Source organism: Hyperoodon ampullatus (genome assembly GCF_949752795.1).
Source record: "Hyperoodon ampullatus genome assembly, chromosome: 17".
NCBI lineage: Eukaryota > Metazoa > Chordata > Mammalia > Artiodactyla > Ziphiidae > Hyperoodon > Hyperoodon ampullatus.
This window is the reverse complement of record NC_136930.1, coordinates 8708544-8734782: the sequence shown is the minus strand read 5'-3', so window position 1 is coordinate 8734782 and position 26239 is coordinate 8708544. Positions and strand designations below refer to the sequence as shown.

The window sequence follows — 26239 nt, the reverse complement described above, 5'->3', positions numbered from 1 at the left end:
GGCAAAGAGCAATTGTAGTAACAACAGCAGCGTTAGCAACACAGAGCTATTGAGTGCTTCGTTGCCAAGCACTGCAGAATATCTTGCCTACATCCCCTCCATTTGCCAGATGAAGGGAATCTTCTCTCTGGCTTCAGCATTTTGTCTGTGCATTCACCCCTGCCAGTTTTTGATCGATGGATTCTTCCTGTTGTGTTTACCCACGTCAGACGTTGGAAGTGTTCATTGGTCATTTATTCATTCACTAAATACTTGGTGCCATCACTCTGCTAGTGACTGGGACCACGGAAATGAACAAGGGAAAAAAGGACACTATACCAGCCTTCAAGGAACTTTCTTTCCAGAAGGTAGACAGACCAGAGACTCAATGACTATAAAACAGTGTGCTCACATGGCAGGCCATCTGGTAGAGCCTGGGGATGAATGAGCCGTATAGGTCTACGAAATGTTCTCAGTGACACATGCACAGTTATTTAGTATAACATGTGTGGAAAAAATTATAAAATATATGATTATAATACACAATTGACATTATATTATACTATATATTATATATTATGTTAGATATATTGTATGTTATATATATCCAAAATCATTATATTTAGGTGAGCTAACAATCCAAATGTCCATCAATAGGGGACCATTAAAATAAACAATGAAACACTGATGCGCTGATATGGAAACAGCTCCAAAATATATAAGTAAAAAAATGGAAAGTCTCAGAAGAATGCATATCATATGCTGTTTTTTGTGAGGGGCAGATAAGAATATAGAGTCACATTTTCTTATATTTGCCTAAAGACACTTTGGAGTCATATGCATGACACCAAACAAACAAACAAAACAAAACGGGTTGGGTTGCCCGATGGGGAGCAGAGATGAGGGACCCAGGCAAATGGGGACACAAGGGAAGGAGGGAGGATTTTCACCATACACATTTTTATGTTTCTGAATTAAGTGAATGTATTGTCTATTTTAAAAAATTCAATTAACATATCCTGGAACTTTTGGAGGAAAGATGTCTACTTGTGGACCGTGGCTGGTGGATGAAGAGCTGGGGGTGGAGGACCCATTCCCAGCAGAGTGCTGCAGGCTGGGCTGCAGGCTCGCTTGCCAACAGGTCACGTTCTGCATGGGTGGCGGCTGGGCTCCTGTCGGGGAGGGTCAGGAGACCAGGGTGGGAATCAAGCAGGGCAGGTCCTGAGGGCCTCAGCGGACAAGGTGCAAATTCGGATTTCATCTCGAAGATGATGGGAATCACTGAGGGTGATCAGAAGGAAAGTGAGTAATCACATTTACACTTTCGTATCGTGTCTCCAGGAGCAAAGTGCAGGCATGACACTGGCAGGGCAGGGAGACTAATACTCAGGAGGTGACTGGCCGTGCTTCAGGTGAGGAGGCAGAACAGAGGAACCCAGGCAGGGCCGGCGAGGTGGAGGTCCCGCAGCCTTGATCCCGGCTGCTGCCTTTGACTCGTCATCCCCTCCTAAATTAAACGGGCTCCTCCGCTCAAACTGCCCACAGCCTTTCCTGGGATTCCACTTGATCTTCAACTTGGTGTCCCTCACAATTGGCAGGAGGCCTCGGGGAGAGCTGAGTGGGGTGCGGATGCTCTCAGAGCCTGTGGGACTGTCCTGTTAGGACCCTATTCCTTCTTCCTGAGCTCTTCTGTTTCTGTCTGTTTGTTTCCAGCAAGCTTGTACACATTTCCTGTTGAATGCTTATGACTGGGATTTCATTTCTTCCAGTTCCAAGCCCTGCTGTTACGCGGGACAATCATACAGGTGGTGTCCACCATCAGAGCTGTATCCACAGGTAAGTCACTCAAACACTGCCCTCTCAACTTGCCAGAGAACTGCTGCCCTGAAACCCCTCTCCACCATGCTGGCCACCCTTGCCGGCCCCTCCCTGTGTCCTTCTAGATATTCCTGGGCCTTCAGCCATTATAGGGGTAACCCCTGGGGCAGCAGGGCCTATGGGACCCTGCCTCATCTCAAAGCCCTTTGCCTGTTTGCTTCGTTGTTGCCCATGCAGGGGCTGTTAAATCTTGCAACTGTTACTTTTTCTTTTTCCACTAATAAGACACCTCAGCACATGCTAAGCATCTCAGCGCACGCTAAACAACTGATACAGGAAGTATTCCCATATCATCGGATTTAAAAAAATCACAGTTCTAATCATTGTAGACATATTCGTATGAAATAAGTGGAAAATACAAGAAAATTATATGCAATCAACCACAACAATAATACATAATTTGATCGTTGTGAAACAAAGTCAGGATATATTTCATTTTAACATAAAAAGAAAAAATATTGAAGATCTTGTCTGGCAGGTATATTATACAAGAAAAGTCAGAGATCAGCAACTTATATTTTTACTGCTGGAAGGCTGAACAGGATAATGAGGACTCTGTATGCCTGTGGACAGCTTTGAACGTTCGCTAAACAAATATGCTGAGGAATTAATTTATAAGTGACAAGTACTTATAGGTGGCAACATACACTTTATTTTGTACTTTTCTCTAAAGTAGGTTTTTAATGTTAGTTCAGCTTCTTATCATATAAATACTTTCACCTTGCTGTTCATTTGAATTGGAGTTACTATGGAGAAATGACTTTTTGATTCTACAGCATTCTACTGCATTATAAAAACTTGGAAATCATGCCATCATGACACAATTTTCATGGCTTAGCAATTTTCTATGAATTTTTTTAAGGAGGGGAATCTGTTCACACATGAAGGATTCTAGAAAAATGTTTCAGTGTTACAAAATTTAGTAAGAACCTTTAGAACCTAGGACATGATGATAGAGTACTCTTTCACCTTAAAATAGTCTGAAACATTTTAAAAGAAAATTTGTCTCCATGTTTTTTTTTTAATTCAGAGATTTTTTTTTTTTTTTTTTTTTTTTTTTTTTTTTTGCTATATGCGGGCCTCTCAGTGTTGTGGCCTCTCCTGTTGTGGAGCACGGGCTCTGGACGCGCAGGCTCAGCGGCCATGGCTCACGGGCCCAGCCGCTCCACGGCATGTGGGATCTTCCCAGACCAGGGCACGAACCCGTGTCCCCTGCATCGGCAGGCGGACTCCCAACCACTGCGCCACCAGGGAAGCCCTAATTCAGAGATTTAAACATATACAGTTTGCCACAATTTCATATGTTACTGCCAGGAGAGTAAAGAAAGGCCAGAGAATAGGGAAAGATTGATAAACACATATTGACAAGTGACAGCATATAGAAACCAAGAATAATCAGATTCCCTGTTACATCTCTGAAAGAAAATTCCTTAGCATTGAGGTCCAACCTCTTTCTTTGAATTTAGGGTAGAATTTGCCTTTCATTGAACTAGAACACTAAAAGATCTTTGAAGTTTTTTATTCTAGTCTTTAGTCTTTCTAGAAAATTATAATTCAAATATGCCCTAAACCACTATTTTAAACCTTGACATATGCAGGTTAAAGAGTAATAGTTAATAAATTATGTAAAGGCGGGTAAGACTGCTACATTGGTGGCTCCAAATGAGCCATGTCTCCTGATACTCTCACCTTTCTAGAGGCCCCTCCCACAATGATGCTGGGCTTGGTCACATGACTTGCTGTAGCCAATGGGACAACAGTAGACATTACTCTCAAGTAGAGGCTTGATAAATGCTTGCATGTTGGGCTTCTCTTTTTGGAACCCAGCAGCCTGGCTGTAAGAAAGTCTGTCAAGTTTTCTTCAAAAAGAGAAGCCATGTGGAGGAGAATGTGGGTCAACAGCCAGCACCAGACATATGAGTGAGGACTTCTAGAATATTCTAACCACAGCAGAGCTCCTGGTGGAAGGTTCATGTGAGTGACCTGGCTAGTACCATGTGAAGAAGAGCAACCCAACTGAGCCCTGCCCAAATTCCTGAGCCACAGAACTCTAAGCAACACACTGATACTGTTTTAAGTAATTACAGTTTGGAGCAGTTTGTTACACAGCAGTAGATAACAGATACAGCAAGTGTTAGCAGGGACGCCTAAAGTTCTTTCTGGAAATAATTCCAAGGTACATTCTTCATTGACATACACCTCATACTCCTGTCATCTATTTATTTATTATTGAGCCTGTCTTTCTCATTCTGACTCTAACTCTAACCAGCTGGATAGAAGAACTGAGATGGCTGGTTCATGTGAAAAGCGTTGTGAGAACGGCTTTATTGTATATTGACTCAAACAAAATGCCAAGTCCTTGTTGGATCTCAAAGAAACAGCATTCTTGAAGATGGTATATATCTTAAATTAATTCCACTCCACAGCATGATCAAACTGTGCCTGGGACAGTCTGGTGGAAAGAAAATGTCTTTAAGGAATTCCTAGCACATAAGCCTTCTGTGGTCCAATCAAACCATTGCCTCTCTGTTTCTCTATATGGAACTTTATCCTCACAACAAATTTCAGGCATCAAAATGTGTAGGACTCTCTGGAGGAATTTGTTTTCTTAAGAAATAATTATTTGAAATACGAGGTTTATTAGATTGAGAAAGACGTCGGGTGTATTTGCATCCTTCTTTCTTTGGAACTAACATGACTTAATAAAAGAATGCATTAGAAGTAGTTGCAGCAGTAGAAGTATATTAGGAGAAGAGCCCACAGTAGTGAATGGGCAGTGCACCACTTCTGGGGGATGGTGGTACTATTCCACTGAATTGTGGGGATTGTATCTCAAGTTAGAAACCACCTCAATGAACTAGTTCTAGAAACAAAGTGTCTGGATACCAAGAGGAAAAAGATGTCACCTGCCATTAAGCATAACTACTGTTAGCATCATCGTTGCTATTTCCATTGTTTAAAGGATGTTCTCTGTGTGCTTATCTACAGCATTATCTGCCGGTGGCGGGGGGGGTATGGATGGAAAGTTTAGATATAAAATGCCATTAAAGAGAGTCCTGATCGGACAATGATACAAACGTGATACTTACAGAGAGTAGTATTTGGACGGCACTGTGGATGACCTCCAGGTACTGGAAGTCGACGATGCAGCCGGTGACGGAGACATACGTGTAATCGTCCACCATGCCGTGGGCTGACGGGGGCAGCACTCTTCGGACACAGCCAGGCCCATGTTCCCGCCACCACGACCGGTGTACAGAGATGTTGAATGTCATTAGATCTGTATCCTAGGATATAAGGAGACAAGAGAGCAAAAGGAGACAATCATAGTGCATCACATCTTTGATTTTCACCTTAGGACGAATTCAGGATGAATGAAATTGTTGAAATGGTTTAAATTTCAAGTAAAAAGTGACAAAAGACAAAGTTAATATTGGTGACATGTATCACATGGCTAAATGAAATAGCTCATTTTTCACATCGGTTATAGTTATTCAATGTGGTGATATAATTCTTTGAATAATAACATTTCAAGGTTAGCACACATCAAAAATCCAGAGATGACATGTTTAATTAAAAGTTCCTATGTTTATTTAAAAATTATATTGTGCACATTGAAATTTTCTTCTGTATTTTCTTGTTGCTCCATTGCCATTGGCATCACCATCATGCGCTAACATTTATTGAGAGATTTTTTTTTTTTTTTTGCGGTACACGGGCCTCTCACTGCTGTGACCTCTCTCGTTGCGGAGCACAGGCTCCGGACACACAGGCTCAGCGGCCATGGCTCACGGGCCCAGCCGCTCTGCGGCATGTGGGATCTTCCCAGACCGGGGCACGAACCCGTGTCCCCTGCATCGGCAGGCAGACTCTCAACCACTGCGCCACCAGGGAAGCCCTTACTCTGCTTTTAATCACTTCTCCAGACTCCTTGTTTTTCTTCCCCTCACACTCCATGCTCTAGCCATACTGAGCTTCCTTCTGTTCCCCAAATGAACAGTTCTGTCTAACCTGTTGGTCTTCACACATCCTGTTCCATCTTCATAGAATATTGTTTTTCACTCTCACCCTTCATCTTCTTCCCCTATCACTAAAATCAACACCTCCCCATCCTGGTTACCTGGTAACTCCTATTTATTTTCAGATTTAGGCAGAGATATTGACTTCCTTGGGAAAGTCATCACTGTTCCCTGGAAATTCATCCATAGGAAGTCTGGGCAATAAAAGCCTTCTATGTTCTCCCGAGTGCCTTGTCCTTTCACGTAATTTTATATCTTTGTTTGGGTGGGGATGACACATTATTTTTTTTATAATCAACTTGCTGACTCACATGGCAGATTATGAACCAACTATGATCTGCACTGCTTTCCAAATGCCAAGCTCACAGTAACAGCTCAATTTTTTAAGTCGAATGAACGAGCCTAGCTACTGGATTTTTTTTGCGGTACGCGGGCCTCTCACTGTTGTGACCTCTCCCGTTGCGGAGCACAGGCTCTGGACATGCAGGCTCAGTGGCCATGGCTCATGGGCCTAGCTGCTCCAAGGCATGTGGGCTCTTCCCAGACCGGGGCACGAACCCGTATCCCCTGCATCGGCAGGCGGACTCTCAACCACTGCGCCACCAGGGAAGCCCGCTACTGGATTTTTTGAGGCACAAACTCAATTAAGAATTGAGAAAACCTTAGAAAACCCCAGAAGGTCACTGAACATCCATTATTGCTAGTGGGAGTGTGAATTTGTGCAGCCACTTTGAAAAAAGTTTTGTATATCGACTGCAGCTAGATAAATGTATGCCTTACGACCTAGTGGTCCCACTCTTGAGTATGAATGCATTATCAAATGCATTTCTTAAGAAAGGTAAGTATGGAGAGAATCAGCCATCTTTCTCATGTGTTTATTAAAATAACTGAGACACTATGCAAAACAAGGAGGAAAAGAACCATGGTCAAAGATTGAATTTCTTTCCAAAACCGTTGGATGCCGTGGAAGGAACCAAATGAACACCCCCAGTTTTCTAATAATGACTTTAAAGAAATTACTAGTCCCATTAGAGGAAATAATATAAATGAAGCCCACCTCTTGCAGGGCCACCTTGAAGGGCGGTAGGGGAAAGACAGCGAGAAATTTTAAAAAGTCTGCAATTTGCAGGAAGACTTTTGTTTTTCTTTTAAAAGTCAACCTCCCCTTCTCTTATCCGTGTTTGCTTTGTAGTTGTCCATTCATTAGCCATGTCTTGTTTTATGCTGATTTGCTTTTTCTTAAAAATCCATATGTGTGCACTTTTTTTTAATCAATATGCACAGCACTTTTCTAGAAGGACATACTTAGTAGTGGCTTCCTCTGGGGGAGAGGCGTTGAAGGTTTGGGGTAGGAGATTTACTTTTTGTTCTAAGTCTTTTGTATTGTTTGAAGTTATTACTGTGTATATATACAGTAGTGCCTTTTTAATTAAAATGTTTTTACGTGTAAGTTACCCTTAAAAAAACATGTTACCAGTTTTATTTTTTGAATTTTTTTTATAGAGCAGGTTTTTATTAGCTATCTATTTTATACATATTAGTGCATATAGGTCAATCCCAAATCTCCTAATTCATCCCCACTTTTGATGTGCATCAGGTCCATAGGGCAGAACCAGGTATGTCCCTGCAAAAACAGCCTTTCAAAGCTGAGCATTTGTGCATAGAATGCAACAACATTTCAATGCAATGGAAAAAACCATTTCATGCCAGTGATGCCTCAAATCTTATTTGTGAAAGTATAATGTACATTCCCAGATATTGACATTTATGGTATGTAATTGCTGCACCTGATGACACTAAGATTTGCCTACAGATGATTTTTTAACAATAAGTGTACATGCTGCTGTAATCTATGAATTTTAAACACCTGTAGTTTACTTAGCTAATTACCAAGCCCGCTCAACACATCTGGCTTCTCTGTCTTTGTGTTAATCAATAACTATTTGATTACAATGTTATGCCTTTTATGCTAATTGGGATTTTGAGACCATAAAATGGTGCTACCTTTGTGTTTCATGCCTGTACTAATGTGTTATATTTAGAGTTTGTTGTATTCAGAATTCATGCTGCATGTGCATGTATGCACACATTTTACTTCATTTGCCCAACAGAAGTGTTTCTATTCAATCTGTTTTTTGCCAAGTTTACTGTCTGAAAAGAAAATCCTTGCTTATTTTAAAATTTTGGTTGGAAAATTCCTTGTTTGAGAAAAATAGATGTTTGTTTTAATCTGGTAGGATTCTTTAAAAAAAAAAAAAGGAAAAGTCATATGATCCTTTTAGTTGTTCCCTTTTTGAAAGGTAGCCGGATAAATAAAATAATACTGGTATTTTTGATCTGTGGATGTAGCTGCTGGTGTGGTTTAAAACCCTCTGCAAAAGAAGACTGTTTTTTCTCAGTTGCTTCCTTTGCTCTAATAATCGTGAAGGCTGGAAAGAGGTCTGATTAATTGCAAACTTGGATGTGGTAAAAACCTCTCTGGCAGGTTCTTATCTCTCACTATCAATCTCAAGTTTCAGAGTAACCATCTTGGAAGGCTTGCAGGAGGGAGCCTCTTGGGATCTGGAAATTCCAGAGACAAGGGTTCAAATGCAGAGTTGGATTTCTATTGTAGCAGCTCGGTGTGTATATGTGCGCACATGTGTTCAGGGGGAAGGGGGGCTATTCACTTTGCTGTGGGGCAGGCGCTGAACTGAGAATAAAAGCCCACATCTGCCCACGGTATTAATTTTGAGAGTTCTGTCTCTCTTTGTCTCCACAGATCCCCTAATATGACTGATAAGTAATCACACCAAGTATGGAGATGCTTCATGTCAGCATTAGCTCTCTGCCTTTCGTCTAAACAAGATTAAGTGTCATTAGCCAGATATTCCATAAATATATAAGGCCCAGTGGCCACAAAGGACATTGTTTATTTTATTACTATTAATTCTTTAGGGGGGGAATGATATTTAAGGTCATTTTTTTAACCCCATGGCTGAGTCATGGGGTTTTCTTTCCTAGTGTCCTAAGGAGTTCAGGGTGCTTCCAAACTATTAATTAATTCATATTATAAAGTGAATTCTTACTAGCAATGATTAATCCCAGTAATTTTAATTCCCCTAAATGAAGTAAAGACCACTTTTAGCTCTTCCTTAGAGTTGAATTGGAAGCTTTCCAAAGAATATTTGAATCCTTTTCAATTTGCAGGTCATGGGGAGACATATTAACTTCTGGTTGTCCTTACAGATAGCAGCTACTCTTAAAATATCCAACTTGTCCAAAAGCACACTTAGCTATACTTTCCCTAAGTACCTAGATGAATACACACACTATTATCCAAAGTAGAAAACCTCTTCCCTTTGACATTTCTGCAGCTGGCCACCAAACAACCCTCTTGCCATGAGCTGGGATTATTTCTGTGGGGCAACTTACCAGATGGCATCTTCAATGGGTGTCGGGTAGTTATTGTAGCTACATCGTCTGTAGTGTCTACAGTGGCAACAATGCCTGTCTATGCTCTGCCCAAGGAGACTTCAAACAGTGTAGGTTTCCTCCTTATAAATAAGATAGTCCTACTGTACATATAGATGATTATAAATTTAAACGTCTCATTAGGTCACAAGATCTTCTCTGAGAATGAATGCATAAGTTTTTCCTGGCTCATCTCTTTAACAGAAATGTTATTTATAGTCATTGTTCTGTATTCATCATAGTGCAAAAATCTCATATTTTCTTCATTAGCACCTTGTAATCTAAAAGTATACAATCTATATTAATTATAATATATTGGTGAATGCAGAACAAAGGTATTTAGAACTACTTTAATTCAGAGCCATTTATGTAGAAAGTGACTCACACAGTCTGATATAGTTTTCCTTTAAGAATGATGCTTTGAGCATTTTGTCAACCAATGACAAGGCGTGAGGGCATCTTATTGTTATTTAAGAATAAGCTTTGTGCATTGGGAGCTCCGTGCATACTGAAGGGCATGGTGCAGGGGCCACAGTTTGGGGACATGGAGGGTGGGTCCAATCAGTAACCAGAATATACCCCCAACTTGTGATAATTTTTTGCCAGGTCAATTCTTGCATCAGATGGAAATATATTCAGAAGATTAGAGAGTGTCAACCAACCCACAGCATTAGTGTTGGTGATGGTTGAAATTTACCTGTCAGACAAAGCATAAGACAAATGGATTATTTGTGGACATACTGCTGAGAATGAACTGAGAACAAAGCCAGATGCTCAGAGTCACACACAACAAAAACTAGACAAGGGCTTCCCTGGTGGTGCAGTGGTTGAGAGTCCGCCTGCCGATGCAGGGGACGCGGGTTCGTGCCCCGGTCTGGGAAGATCCCACATGCTGTGGAGCGGCTGGGCCCATGAGCCATGGCCGCTGAGCCTGCACGTCCAGAGCCTGTGCTCCGCAAAGGGAGAGGTCACAACAGTGAGAGGCCTGCATAGTGCAAAAAAAAAAAAAAAACCAAACAAACCACAACTAGACAAGCTCTCAGCTGATTGTAGGACAGTGATTCTTAGGACTTGGTCATCCCAGAGCTTTTCAAAGCTTCTCATGTGTATGAAAGTGTCAAAAGTTAGTTCCCCAGAGAATGCAACCAGGCTTGTGGTCAATGCAAAGCTGCCAATGAACATTATTAAAGAACTTTATCGACAAGAATAGGGTCCATTTTTAGAGTGCAAGTTACTTCTGATGGTTCTTGGATTTTTAACGGTGTGATGGCAGATCCTCCCTAACTTTCTACCGCACCCATGCTCCCGACTCTACCCTCTGCCACCCATGCCTCTTGTCCCACCACTAGGAGAAGCAGAATGATGTGCAGGAGACTGTAGGGGGCTTGACTTATACAGGAAAGATAGATTCCCAACAAGCCTTCTCTGACCGAAGCTTCCACGTCATACACAGGTTAAACATAGCACTGCAAAAATCCCGAGGGCGATCCTATGTCTAATATTTATTGGAAGGCAGTCATAATATTCTGATCTTTCTGGACTTATGAGGTGGGAGTGGCAGCAGCAATGTCTACTTAATGACATTTGTCTATTGTCTTTGTCCAGACTTGGACACAGCCAGTTCATATTCAATAGTACACCTGCTTTTCTCTGCTAATGTGAGTCCAGCTTTGTAATGAGAGTACTCTATGAACTCAGCATCCTACCTGCACCAAGAAGCAAAATGCTAGCCAGTGGAGAAGCTACCACTATTGGCAAAGCTTTGTGTCTTCTTCCTGCTCTTTGACCCTTTTCACATTGTAGTTTAATTTATCTTTTTATGGCTTACCTTACTCTCTGATTTTATGTTTCTCAAGACCTGGCATGGATTCATTTTTGTGAACACAGTGCCAGACATAGAGTGAGTATGTAATAAATGTTCATTGAAGGAATTATTTGTTCTTAAATAAAATAAATAATACACACTACTATATATAAAATAGATAACCAACAAGGACCTACTGTATAGCACAGAGAACTATACTCAATATTTTGTAATAACTTGTAAGGGAAAAGAATCTGAAAAAAATAGGTATATATGTATGCATAACTGAATCACTTTGCTGCACATCTGAAACTAACACAACATTGTAAATCAACTCTACTTCAATAAAAAAAAGAAAATATAAAAAAAATACACACACTTTAAAATCAAATGGTGAATTCTGAATGTATTAAAGAGTTAAACATAAAATATAAACCATAAAAGAATTAGAAGGAAAAATATGAATATTTATCTTAGGGTGAGGAAGTACTATACAAACAAAAATAGCAAAGGAAGAAAACAAAAAAAATTATGTAGAATAGACATGATAAGTTTGCTTTAGACAGCAGCTAATAAGAAGGAGAATTGGCATTGGAATAAAGAATTGACTGCCTTGCACCTGTGTTATGCTAGGGTACTTTGAAAAATGGTTTCGCCGCAATTGAATATTTTCAACTACATGTTAAAAGGAATAATATCCATGTAAATTACATGTGTTTATGCAGATAAATTGGTTTAATACATTGAGGAAAAATGCTGCGTGAGTTAAACAAGATGCTTTAAAATGTCTTTTAAAAATTTATCAAGGAATAATTGGTTTGACCATATTTTTCAGAGTTTAGTCAACTAGCCTGGTGTCCTTTAGGTGTGATCCCCGTACTAGGGAATTACTTATTTGTAAAGTATGTACAGTTTTTCACTCCACAAGGATGTAACAAGAAAACGTTCTTCTATTTAACCACAAGCCCATATTTTGCTGAGGTTGTTTTACAAGTAGTATGCCATACTAACCAAAAAAAATCCCCAATCGTAGGTTTAAGGAGTCTAAGAGATAATGGATAGAAAGCCATGTTTTGGAAAAGCCATAAACTTTATTCTTATACCTGTAATTTTTGCCATCTGATTCACCATCATGAAGATTCTGGGGGGTAAATCACTGTTTTTCTAGTAAATTTAAAAGGTTTGGAGTTCTATTTACAAATCTCATTTTCTATACTCATACAGAAATGCATATTTATAAGAAAGTAATAAAACTAAATACTTCTTTAATAAGAATCTTAATCTGAATATGTAACTATTGACAGTTTTAAATTAACTTAATGAACTCAGAATCTGAAATTGGCTCTTGATCAAATTAGCTGGATAATGGTTATTCATCATTTGGTATTGTAAAAATACAACTTTAATTACAATGAATTATATGACAAAACAAAACACAGCTTTAGTTTTTTTTTAAAAAAGACTTGTACTACGATTTCAATCTTATTAGGCAGAAGTCACTAACTGATGAAGCAAAGAGTAAAGCATAGACAGACATAAAAATCCCATTTCAAATTCGAGAAGCTTAATGTGTTATAGGGACTATGCTCATACTTCTAGGAAAATGACTCAGTGAAGTATTTCCAAAATAAATACTTTAGCTAGAAAACGAATATTCTTTCTATAGGTAAGTGTGACCATTTAACAATTCAAGCCACAGAATGTCTGACTGAATTGTGGCCTCTTCACATTTAAATTTCTGGGCGTGACACTATTTTCAGTTGTAGTAGTCAGACCCTCATTTGTAGTAAAACTCAGTGCTATCTATCTCCTGATCAAGTGTTCTTTTGCTACGGCAATTTTAAAGTAGAACTGAAACTATAATAAAACTGTGGATATAGCCTCCTTGCTAATTTTGCATATTAGACATATCTTCAATAGCAGGTGTTAATTTCTAGGTAAATTCTGGTTGGGCTTCTTTTTTAATTAATTAATTAATTAATTAATTAATTAATTAACTTATTTTTGGCTGCATTGGATCTTCGCTGCTGTGTGCATGCTCTCTCCAGTTGTGGCGAGCAGGAGCTACTCCTCGTTGTGGTGCGTGGGCCTCTCATGGAGGTGGCTTCTCTTGTGGAACATGGGCTCTAGAGCACAGGCTCACTAGTTGTGGCGCACGGGCTTAGTTGCTCTGTGGCATATGGGATCCTCCTGGACCAGGGATTGAACCTGTGTTGCCTTCACTGGCAGGCAGATTCTCAACCACTGCACCACCAGGGAAGTCCCTTGGTTGGGCTTCTTGAAAGATGAGTCCTAACAGCTGCTATTCTCTAAGTGTTTTTCTGAGAATTCCAGTTTCCAGGCCAAAGGGAGCAATTCCCCACGTGTCTGTGAGTGTTCTGATGCCAGCTCTTTAGAATGATATTAATCTCTATGCCACAGATTCATGTATTTTTTAATCTACTTCAAGAAAAAAAGGATATAACGGCCCATTAGGAAACATTAAATCCTAATCATTTCGTTAATGTTCTCGCTAATATGTGTTCTATAAAGTTGCTCACTTTTATAACTAAGATTCTAGTGTCACGGTTTAATGAGCAACATAGCTTCTAAGGTTGTGCAACTGCCATCAATCCATTATCAGGAAAGGACTGATCTGTCGTCCTAGCAGATGGATCAGAAGTCCTGTAGGGGTAAATTAACCCCCATTCTTTATTGCTGTGTCCTACAGATTCACAGAGCATTCCTACATATGATCATATTTGATTCTTTTTTTTTTTTTTTTTTGCAGTACACGGGCCTCTCACCTCTGTGGCCTCTCCCGTTGTGGAGCACAGGCTCTGGACGCGCAGGCTCAGCGGCCATGGCTCACGGGCCCAGCTGCTCTGCGGCATGTGGGATCCTCCCGGACCGGGGCACAAACCCGCGTCCCCCGTATCGGCAGGCGGACTCTCAACCACTGCGCCACCAGGGAAGCCCCTCATATTTGATTCTTAAATCCAGTCAGGAGGATGTATATTATTATTCTTATTTGTTTGAAGGGCCTGGCAGGGAAGCACAGCATCTTTTGTATCATTGACCAGAAAGAGCTGTGGGATGGGATCTCTTCTTATTGGGAAGGTCATTGGCTGTCTGTGCAGCTTCTGGAGGGGTGCAGTGGGGGCACTGACATGCACACACTCAGTCACAATGACCCTGGGTTACCTAGTTCCGATTTTTGGATGAGGAGTCAGTGTTTCAACCAAACAGCAGTTACATGGCAGAGGAAGGTGGCAAACTCAGGTTGCTGACTTGCTCCTTGTCTTTTTCATTACATCTTATGCCAAGTTCCTTGGAGGCACCAATGCTAACAGCCTCTACATCATATTCACAGTAGATGAGAAGGGTTGTTGAGCCTGTCTCTTTATGCCCCATCCCTTCCTGGCCCTGGCCTCAGGGAAGGTGACTACCCTCAGCTCTGGGGCATCCTGACTGTTGTCTACGGTAAACCTGTTGTCCTATTAGGTGGCTGTTCAAGGCAAAGGCTTGAAACCCAACTCCCATAAGGCAGATGTGGGAAAAAAGTCTGCTACAGGACTGAACATTTTTTCATTTCTCTGAAGCCACTGTAATTGCTTTTTTCTGGACATTGTCACAGTAGCATAACCAGAAAAACAACAACCATAATAGTTAACACGTACGTAGCACTTACAATGTGCCAGCCATGGTTCTTAGCATTTTATGTATTTTAACTGACTTAATCCTCGCAACAGCTCCTGGGGTAGGTGATGTTATTCTGCTGACCGTGTAGATGAGAAAAAGGAAAACAGGCACCCAGTTATGAAGCCTGGAACAGCTGCAGACTTCCTGCTTCCAGTCCTAAATCAATACTGCAACATTGTCATTCTCAGTTACAATTGAATATACTTGGTCTCATTCTTGGTATAAGTAATTTGCTTAAATTGATAGCCAGTAAGAAGCAGACCTAATTTTGGAAGCCAGACCAAAGTTGCAAAACAGACATAGTAATAACCTGGGTCTTTGATGACATCACTGCATCATCAACCAATCTTGAGACCTGCTCTACTTCTGGGCTTTGGGATGCGAGATGCTAGATGTCCTTAATGCCTATGGCACTTTGAGTCAGAGTTTCTGTTACTCCCAGCATAATAATGGTCCCAAAGGATCCAAGAGTCATATTTTAGCACTGACTATGGATGCAGCTACCTGGGTTTGAATTTGGCCTTGTGATTTTGGGTCAGTTATTTTTTTTTTCTCTCTGAGGGAAAGTATCCTTCCCCTTTTTCATTTGTAAAATGGGAATGATCAAAGAAATTTGGTAGTTTTCTTTCCAATTAATTTTTTCTCTTAAAATAATATACATGTGATATAAAAGATAAAACAATTACTAAACACTTTTAAAGAAAAAAGCAGTCATTTCTATTTTATGAGTTAAAGCTATCATAGCATGTTGTTTTTCTTTAAAAAATTATATACACTAAAAAATAATACTGTCGTCGTTTATGTAAAGATTTACTCCTTCAATAAACCAGGCTGAATACGAACTTCATACTTTTTTATAAGTGAAAACAAATTATAGTCTGTGCAAACTGTTACATAAAAAATGCCATACTATTTTACAAGCAATTGGTCTATTTCTGAAACGAAAAATGGAGACATTTCTGGCAAATTATATTGCTTGCTGAACCATAAACTTGTATAGATCAAATATCCAAGTATAAAAGTTAAATATCTAATACTATACCCCGAAGCAAATATACTATCTGGATAAACTGAAACTGTGATCTGTAAAAGTCTTGGGGTTTAAGTATAATTCTGGTTGAAATAAACATTAATAATAACCACCTGATTCTAAAATAATTCCAAATACATTACAATTAGCTTTCTAGTCCTCTCAGAAACTGATGAAGCTTTCTATAGAAGCAATAAACTATAACTCCATTTGCATTATTAAATTTAGTAATAGAATGAGGGCTTCTATATATCAAAGTCTTATTTACTGACACATATAAACCATAGAACTGTTTACTTCAGTCTTTGGGAGTTAACAAATTTTAACCTAACAAGTTTCATTTAGGGGATATTCCTACTAATTGAATAATATCCAATTCATAATAGACATGTAACCAAATGCAAACATTAATCTCAGTAATTCTTAGTGACATTGTGCTTTCTCAATAAATATCTGTTGAATAGATAAGAACACAGGAGTAGATAAAACGCCCATTCAAACTATTAAATTTCTCCATTGCAGATGTTTACCTAGGGAGCTATATCTATATGTTGCATTATTAGAGAAGAAGAGAGATATTTAGTTATATTAATTTGTCAAATACATAAATCTCTAGTATGGGAAAAGGCTGTAGTACTATGTTTTGGATGTATTTAAAGTCTTCATCTATTCAATTCTACAAATACCAGGTCAATGTCTTTTGTGCAAGACATTGTTATATGCTATGAGAGAATCAAAATGAAAATTATACCATCTTGGTCTCTTATTAAGATGGGATACTGAAAACACTCTTACAAAAACTATAGTATAAAGGGATATATATTAAAGACATAATCCACAAGGACGGGGAAAACGTGAGAGGAGGTAAAGGGCACACAGTTTTGAAAGGCAGAAGCAAATGGATGAGTGGGAACCAACGTCAGTAGGGAAAGATAGGGACAGACCCAAGTTACACTTGCAGAGTCATAAAAAGCATCAGTTACTTCTGGAGTGGAGGTAAAGAGGATGGTTCTGAAATTAGCAGCCTGGTTAGAATCTGTCTGAGAACCAGTTAGACCTCTGATGTCTTCTGCCCCTCTTCTACGTGTCCGTCCTCCCCCCCCGGCCAAAGTCTGGAGTTGTATTCACTAGAGAGGGAAAAGGGAGGCTCTTGATCTGTCGAATGCTACATATAGCTGAGGGTGGATGTACCATGCTGACAACGTGGGGATTCATGATTGGATGCATGCCAAATAAGGAATGCAAAGACCTCAGCCTCTGTCCCTAACTGGTTCTCAGGAGGCTGGCTCCTTGATCCCTCTCCTCTAGATAGAAATTGGAAGATTTTTTTTCCTGAGGAATTTGGTCTATTTCAAAGCAGAAAAGGCAAAGACACTGACACTTGGAGTTCCCGAACAAATGGTCCACACAGGTCAATTCACAGTGTAGCTCATAGCTGAGAAGACCCATGACGTGCTCAGCAGAGCCAATTAAGTTTTAAAGCCCTCACACGTTATCATGCACGGAAAGCCAAGGATGAGAAAAATCTGAGGAAAGGCTCTCAAAAATAAAGACTCAAACTAACAGACAGAAAAAAAAAAAAGGCAAGCAACTTTGAGAAAACAGATTATGCAGGGAGAAAAAAAATCTACAAAACAAAACAATTAGGAACATGTATAAACCCCAAATAGGATACTATTAATGCAGGACACCCAAATTTTTAAAAAGAGCATTTGAAATTAGAAACATAATAGCACACCTGGAAATTAAGTAGAAGGGTTGGAAGATAAAGTTTTAAGAAATCTCCCTGAAAGTAGAGTAAAAAGACAAATGAATGGAAAATAGAGAAAAGGCAAGAAGCTAGAAGACTGATCCAGAATACGCAATGTTTGAGTGATAGAATTTCCCATTAGAACATGGAGGACACACAGCATGGAGGCGAGAAAATTAGCCACAAATGATTTAAGAACATTTCCCCAAAATACAGGTCATAAGTTTCTAGAAAGAAAGGGCCTGCTAAATGTTCTGCATGAGATGCCTTGTTAGTGAAGAGTCTCACATTTCCCAGAACTCATCCATTGCCGGGTCTAAAGACCTCTCAGAATGCCTTGAGCCAGACCACGATTTAACTCTCAGTGCCTTAAAATATGAAAGACTAAATCCAGGAACTCTGGGTGGTAATTTAATTGAAGAATAACAAAGCAATATAAGAAAACTCCCTGGACAGTCTCATATTATTTAATAAGCCCCTTAAAGATAAACAGGAGGGGGGAATTTTTCAATAATGTCATATTCATGCAACTTTTTAGAACATTCATCATCAAAATGCGATGTACCTTCTGGGCTGTTAACGTCTATGAAAACGGTGTTTGTGGTTCCAAATGGTGCCAGGTGCTGCTGGTGAAAAATGAATAATTCTTAAAGTCTTTCATACCATTTGACCAAATCATCGTTCTCAGCCACAAACGAGCCATACGATATGTTCTTCAGAATTTTCAGACCCTTTAACTTTGAACTCAAACTAAAACCTTCCCTAAGCAAAGCATTTAAAAAAAAAAAGAGTAGCAAGGATAATCCCTGTTTAACTTCCTAGATTCCTTCCATTTATCTTCTATTCTCAACGATTATTTAATTAATCCCCACTTTTGCAAGTTATGTTCTAGCTGCTAAGAGTATACAGAAATAAAGGAGAATTCTTGGTCAAGATGGTGGTTTGCAACAAATATAAATGCACTTTCGTTCCCTCCTAAAGCCACTAGAACAGTCCTAAGAGTTTTAAGAAAAGCACACAGGTACGCAAGGATGAAGTCAGGCTTTACCTTCTAGGAGCGAGGCTAGGAGACTCTCTTTTGGGATATCTGACAGCTGGAGAGCAAAGCCAAATCCACCCTAATATGAAGGAGGTGGCCAAGAAGACTCATGGAATTCGTGGAGATTTTGAGCAATCCCTCCCTGAAGACAGGGGACAGAGACCACGGCAAACAGGGGAAAACAAATGAAGTGCTTGGAAGAAACAGACACCCTAGTGGTAAAGATGGCTCTCTTTCTCCAGAAAAAAAGACTGTCATTCATATCCACAGAAAGCAGAGAGAAAAGTATCATAACTATGAAGTAAGATGAAGATTTTGTAAAAAAAAAATGATCTTTTGGGTACTTAAAATATTATGGTGTAAATAAAAAGCTCAGTTAGAAATGTTAGACAATAAAGTTAAAGAACTCTTCCAGAGAAACGCCAAAGAAGTTTAAAAAATTGGTCAAGAAAGGAAAAGTGTATGTATTTCACCACATCTTATCTGCAAATACCATTTTTATAGCCATACTAAACACTGAATAAGAAAAATAATAAGAACAAACAAAACAAAATTCACCTTGCTCATTTGCAAGAGTAGATATGAAAGCCTATATTTAATGATTATCTTGCTGAAATGGTCTGTTGATCTTAAAATTCTAAATTAGAACATGATTTTTTTAAAAAGAAAATGAGAATTTGCTTCAGAGAATACCTAGTGAAAGATGACAAAAACGGTAGACATTATGAGATTAAGCAAATTGTCTTAGTTAACTGTGGTTTTAGGTAATATACTTTTAATAAATTAAAGTAAGGAATGTATGTACTGCTTGCAAGGTAGAGGAAATTAAATTCAGTAGCTCTGTCATGGAACAATACCCCTATCCCCCCAGCCCAGAAAATAATGAGCTTCTTTGGAATATATTACCCTAATGGAGCTCATTCCCATGATGCTATGGAATGAAAGGAATGAAATATTGGTGCAAATGTAGGCAATCATTAATACTGACAATGTGACTCAGTGAAGCAGAACTCCCTGTCGTTTTTACTTTTAATTCTTCTATTATTATATGGCTTCAATGAAGTTTACATTGATATTTTGCAGAGGTCTTAATAGTTCTTAAATTTGACTTAGGAATCAAAACGAAACAACCAGCTAAGCTTTCCAAGAACAAAATTTTGGAAACAAAACTTTAAATGTTGCTAAGTGGGTTCTACAACAACAGAACCATTTAAGAGACCGATTTAAACTCAAACCACCTAGAATTTTCAAAAATGGATCTGTGGCTAAAGATAGAACGTAGGCGACAATTTACAAGTCTTTAAAGTGCTGGCCCCTGACTCTAACTTGCAAAATGTAAATCATCTAGAAAACTCCAAAAACCATGTTTGGCTCAGTCACTGGTGTTCCTCCTTGGTAATACAAATAAAATAATTATTAGTTTGATCAGGAAGCGAATTGTCCACAGGCACTTTGTCTTTCTATACACACTATCTACATAAGAATCTAACTTTCGGACTTCCCTGGTTGTCCAGTGGTTAAGACTGCCCACTTCCAAAGCAGGGGGTGTGGGTCTGATCCCTGGTGGGGGAACTAAGATCCCACATGCCAAATGGCATGGCCAAAAAAAAAAATCAAGATCAAAATAACCAAATATTTGCTTCTAAAATGTCCACAATTTCCAGATTAAAATATTTTCCAATGCATTTGACACCCCTCCCCCATTTTTGGAGAACATTGTAATTGTATGGCCTCCTGTCTTAAACTGAATGATTTCTGAGTGGAATGATATCAATAATATTGGTTTAGAAGTTGTATTTTTATGTCACATGTAATACACAGATGACATATTCAAAGTCTGAAATGAGTATAGGCAGCCATGACAGAACTGAAAATTGCATCATTGGATTTGATGTTCTACATTCATTCAACTTTCAACATTCTTTGGTTGCAGGCCTCCAAGTGCAAAGACATTGTGGAGATGACCCAGAGGAGCGTGGACCTGAAGATGCTTTTCATCTAGACATGAAGACAAGCATGTAAAGAACCCGATCATCTAACACAGCAGAATGGAGAAAGCTCTACAATGGGCACACAAGCATACATGGCTGCCGTTCACCCATAGGGTGCTTACGTGGAATTTGAAGAAAAAGATGCACCTCTGGATGGCTGCAGCTCTGTGCATCCTGGGAACACGGGGGAAAGTGGAGACCATTGCATTCAGCCCCATAAGTTACTGCTTTGGAACTGCAACATCAGTTCCAAATGGGCACAGACGGGGAGCCTTCCTGGAAGAGGTGGCATTTGGCTTTGGAAGAAAGGGTGGCATCTCAATCGGTAGAGAAGCCTGGGAAGTACAGTCTGTTTCTCACTCTGGCCCTTTTCTCAGTGATGGAAACAGGGATCCGAGACTCATTTTGAAGAAAGCTCATTTGAGCAGCGGAGGTGAATGTACCTGTCACATCATCCTTTCCACATGGCACCCTGCTGCATAGGACTCTGCCAGTTTAGTGCCCCCATTTATTTCCTCAATACTGAAAATAGGATTTTACTTTTATTTCTACATAGATGGAGCACAGGAGGGATAGTAAATCGCCCATCTGTGGGGAGTTTCACTTGATCCACATTTAACTGCCCGGCAAGTTTTTCAGCTGTCTGTCCATTTGAAGGAGCCCCTGTGTTTCCACAACCCATGAAACATGTAACGACTAAATTTGAGATTTTTCTAATTGAGAGTTAGAAAGCATGACTAAAGCATACGTGACCATAGTAAACTGTTGGGTCTAGGCTGGGCATTTTTGACAAATGGCTGGTTATGTGTAGTGAAGAAGTGAACATTAGACACAGTACCAAACGGCGACTCCATTGGTCTGATGCCATGTTTTTAAACACCCAGATGGCCAAATCCTCACATCCATGGCATGAGAGCAGCAATATGAATCAAAATAAGAGAAAGGATTCTGGGACCCAAAAGTGGTTACACTACAGTGATAAAAGGCTTACAACCTAAGCAACACATGGGGATTAATAAAAGGTAAATCTGGCTGGATTTAATGCTGACCTTCAATGAAATAATTTACTTTCCAGCAATCACAGGTGGGTTTATAGGGGAAAAGACTAGCTATGTATAATTTTACGGCTAAGAGAAAGGATCAAAATGCAAACATAATCTTTAGAATGAATTTGTTTCTGGCCAAGAGTACCACGGAGCAGTTAGGGTCCATAAAGTAAATGGATGGAAGACAATGGTATAAAAATATAATTTTTTTAGTTTGGAAAATATGGTCTGACTGATGATGATTTTTTTAAATTTTGCCTGTGACAGAGAAAGTCTACCATCTTCAAACTATGTTTGGTGAAGAATCAATCAACAATACATAAAACAACAAAACAGTTAATGGATTATTGCTTAAAAATGTGGTGAGGCCAGTTTCTTTTTTTTTTACAAAAAATACTGGGTAAACACTGGTGCTTCAGATCATATCTTTGAGATTTTTACACAGAACTTGTTATTTTTACATCTCTGCCTTCTTTGCCAAAGGTGCTGATTAATAGGTGATTCAAGGTTTAAAAAATGCATGTCTACCAACTTGACCATTCTGACTGAATTAGGGGCTGACTGGGGAAAGAGATTATATTTCTGGGAGCCTGTACAGTATTTCATAGTTCATAAAACACTTCCACATTTGAGTGAAATTATCCTGAGGCAATTCTGGAAAATATCATTTCTCCATTTTTTAGCTCAGGGAGCTGCAATGCAGGTTGTAACAACGTGACTCCAAGCACCAGCATTTAAGCTGTAGACTCGTGCACCTTCTCTGAATTATCAAGTAAGTTCAAACCAAAAATAAGCTACTTCAGAGATTTCTTCTCCCTTCCCCTCCACCCCACACTTTCTCCAGTTGACTGTTTAGCATCATAGAGCAGTGGACTAAACTATCTACTCATTCTGAATTTCAAAATCACCAGCGAGCAATTAAATAACCAAGTTTCTTTTTCAAAAAAATCTGCTCTAAAAATGTCAAGATACTAAGTAATAATTCATAGATTACCCATGTTTCCATTCTGCATAGTGGATAACTTTGAGTAGCATAAAATCTGTGAATTTACCTTTCTGTGGTATCCTACCACAAAGACCACAGTTCCTGACTAACTAATCATAATTTTGGGTATGTTAATAACATCCAAGCAAATTTAAAGATCTTCCTTTAACAATACCCAATTAAAGGATAAGGCTGGGGCTTCCCTGGTGGCGCAGTGGTTGAGAGTCTGCCTGCCGATGCAAGGGATGCGGGTTCGTGCCCCGGTCTGGGAAGATCCCACATGCCGCGGAGCAGCTGGGCCCGTGAGCCAAGGCCGCTGAGCCTGCGCGTCCAGAGCCTGTGCTCCACAACGGGAGAGGCCACAACAGTGAGAGGCCCGCATACCGCAAAAAAAAAAAAAAAAAGGACAAGGCTGAATAAACCATGGAAAAAGGTTAGACAAAGACCTTAAGTTCAACTTACAGACCCCTCCTTCTCCTACCGTTCCTCCGTCCCCCAACAAAACTAGGAAAGTAGGTGGAAGAGAAGCAGATATTTAGAAGCATTCGCTATGCAAAGCTTCCCAATTAGTTACAGCAACAATTATTTCATCAGAAGTTCCACAATATCAAAAGCAGTTTATTTCATTAGCACTAATTCCATTTTGAAGGGCAAAGCCAATTAAAGACTTTTAATTGAGCATCATTCATGGTTTAATAGAGATTCTCAATGTAACTGATTTAGAATTAAAAGTATAATTATAGAGAAATCCAGCAACGTGCTTTATAAGAATGAAATTAGTATTTTCCTTGAACTTGTTTGACCTTTTTTCAACAGCTTTTGTGAGGTTATTTCAAATTTCTAATTTTCAAAAAGTAGGAAGCAAAATTGTGAAAACGATTTTAGTATAAATTATTAAGAAGTGGTGTGTAAATATCCTGAGGAAGGTCACAAGGAATCCAGCATGTGTCTCATAATAAGAACATCTGGATTTATTTCTCTGATTAGGTTCACAGATGGAGAATAGATGGAAATAGTCATTCAGGACTAGTTCTTAAACTGGCAAAATCTTAGGCAATATCCTTATTCTTTAGGTAGAAAGAAATCTGAACAACAGATAAGTGGCTTAGAAACTACTTACATCATAGTCCCTCAATGGCCCTCATTAATAAATTGATGTCAATCACAAGGGAGGTTTCTGGGGAAGTGTTGCAGGGTTTCATCTTTTTATCTGTCCTCTTCAGCATTTTTCCAATTACTTACATTTCTTATGTAAAGAGACGGAGGGCAGACTCCCCCCACTCCATTTATAGTTGACGTTAACTTCATGATTAGTAAGTATGCTGAATCAAAACTCTCTTCACATAATGTAGCCATGGGCTGAAAGCTACCAAGTTCCTGTTTAATTGGAAAAATATAAGGTCCTACACTTGGCTGTACACAGAGGGGAATATGTAGCCAAAGAGTCTCAGGAATTTGATTCAATAGGAATTCCATATGTCATTAATATAGCCTTAAGAAAAAAGAAAAAACAAAACCCAAACATGCTCCTAGGCTGAATTAGTAACAGCAAAACATCTAGAAGTGAGAGGATGGCTGTGCTCTGCCCTGTGCTGCACTCAATTCCGGATGTCACTCGGTAAGAGGAGACAGAAGGGCTCAGGTGACAGATGAACACGAACTTAGGTTGTGTCTCACACACAACCTGTGTCTCACAATTGTGTCTTACAATTGAACTTAGGTCAATTATGAGACAGCTCATTGTTTATCCTGGGTCAGAATAGACTAAGCACTTGAGTGGAACATGAAAACTCTCTTCAAATATTTCAGGGTTGGATATTTAGAAATGAGGTTTAAGAAAAGCACTTAACCTTTTTTTTCCCTTCTAATGAGCATAATCACACTATTCTATTGACTCTACCTGTGAAAAGTGGGAAGTTTTTTTCACCATTTTTACCTTGTCCTTTCTATTGTCTTTCCATTTCCCAGTTTATATTGATTTAATGTGTTATTTTAGATCCAATTTAGGGTTAAATTAATTTATTACATTATTTGAGTGTTTGAGATGAATCAACGAACAAAATGGACAACGATCTCTGCCTTTGAGGACTATATGTTCTAGCATTTGGGAGGTGCTAGAGGTTGGGAGGAGGGGAGAGACAACAGCAACAACAAAACCTTAATAAATAAGCAAATTATTAAGTATGTTAGAAAGTGAAGAATGCTATAAAAAAGAAAAAACAGAGTTTATTGGGGGTGGAGGAAGTTTACAATTTTAAATAAGGGGCGACGAGGACATTTCTCATTAAGAAAGTGGTACCTGAGACAGTCTTAGGAAGGGGAGGCAGAGAGACATGAGAATAACTCTTGGAAGAAAATACCAGGCAGAGGAAACAGCATGTGCAAAGGCCCTGAGGCAGGCAGGTTCCCAGCCCAGGGAACACAAAGATGCTAGTGTGACTAGAGCGGGGGGCAAGTAGTAGGACAGAGGATGAGGATAGAGAGGTCATGAGGAGGTCAGGAGGAATGTTTCTAAAGCTCAGGCAGGGCCCTGTAGGCTGCTGTAAGGACTTGGTTCTTACTCCACATGGAAAAAGGAGCCATGCAGAGTCCTGAGCAGAGGGCTGCCAGGACCTCTGGTTTAAAAGGATCACTCTGGCTACAGTTTTGAAAACAGACTGTAGAGGGGCAAGTGTGAAGAGATTCAGACCAAGTCTCTTCCATTTATTCCTTAGTAAAGTAAAATGGAAGCAATTTAACAGCGCCATTTTGCATTGGCTGTATATTTTTTTAAAAATTTTACTAGGAAAAAATGTAACAGAACATGTCACAAAGAAATCATTGAACTATATGACTGGAAGAAACCTTGAGAAATAATCTTTTCTACCTTGCCTCAATCAGATAGCCTCCCAGTCAATGATTTCAGACATGTATGAATCTGTTTTACCTTAGAATACTTCTAGTAAAAGAAATTTCACAGTGCCTTATAATCCATACTCCAAAACTTCACAGATGTCTCTGTCAGAAATGCCTGCCTTATGTCAAATAAGAATTCTTCATTCTATAAATTACAATTTTTTATCTCTCTCTCTCTCTCTGAAAATGGGAACTTCTTAAAACAAAGAACACTATATGTAGAATCAAAAATCCAGATTTCTAAAACCAGGATTCTAATCACAGTGGCACACCATGTAACCTTTGTCAGATCACTTTGTTTCTATGTATAAATAAAGTAACAGATGTAGACCTTCCTTTAGCTCCTAGGAAGAAATGAGCTCTATAAGTCTAAGACATAATTAGAATCATTGTTGGTATTCTTCTCATTAGGAATGGAGAATTAATCCAATCCCTTACTAGGATTTTAACTCAGCAAGATGGTGTATGCTGCCTATAGATATGAAATCTTCAGGGAGCATTGAGTCATTAATTGAGTCTGGAGAAAAAAAAACACTCTGAATTCACCAAAAGCTTTTAATCCAGATTTAGATTCATTCTTACTCTATTACAATGAGTGACCTTTAAGGAAGAAATCCTGACAGTAATTTAAAAGAAGTTTAACAGAACAGTTCAATATAGTTAACACAGACTCCCTTTAAAAAATATAC

General features: G+C 39.2%; 1 protein-coding gene across 1 annotated transcript in view; it reads right to left on the bottom strand.

Moving 5' to 3' along the window:
* The window catches only part of NKAIN3 (sodium/potassium transporting ATPase interacting 3), a gene marked incomplete at both ends in the record, with an annotated part of 525204 nt that overhangs the window by 124646 nt on the left and 374319 nt on the right, over window positions 1-26239 (bottom strand). Inside the window, one exon of the mRNA XM_079722331.1 lies at window positions 4947-5144. Coding sequence (XP_079578457.1) covers window positions 4947-5144 — 198 coding nt within the window. The remainder of the gene's footprint in view (window positions 1-4946; window positions 5145-26239) is intronic.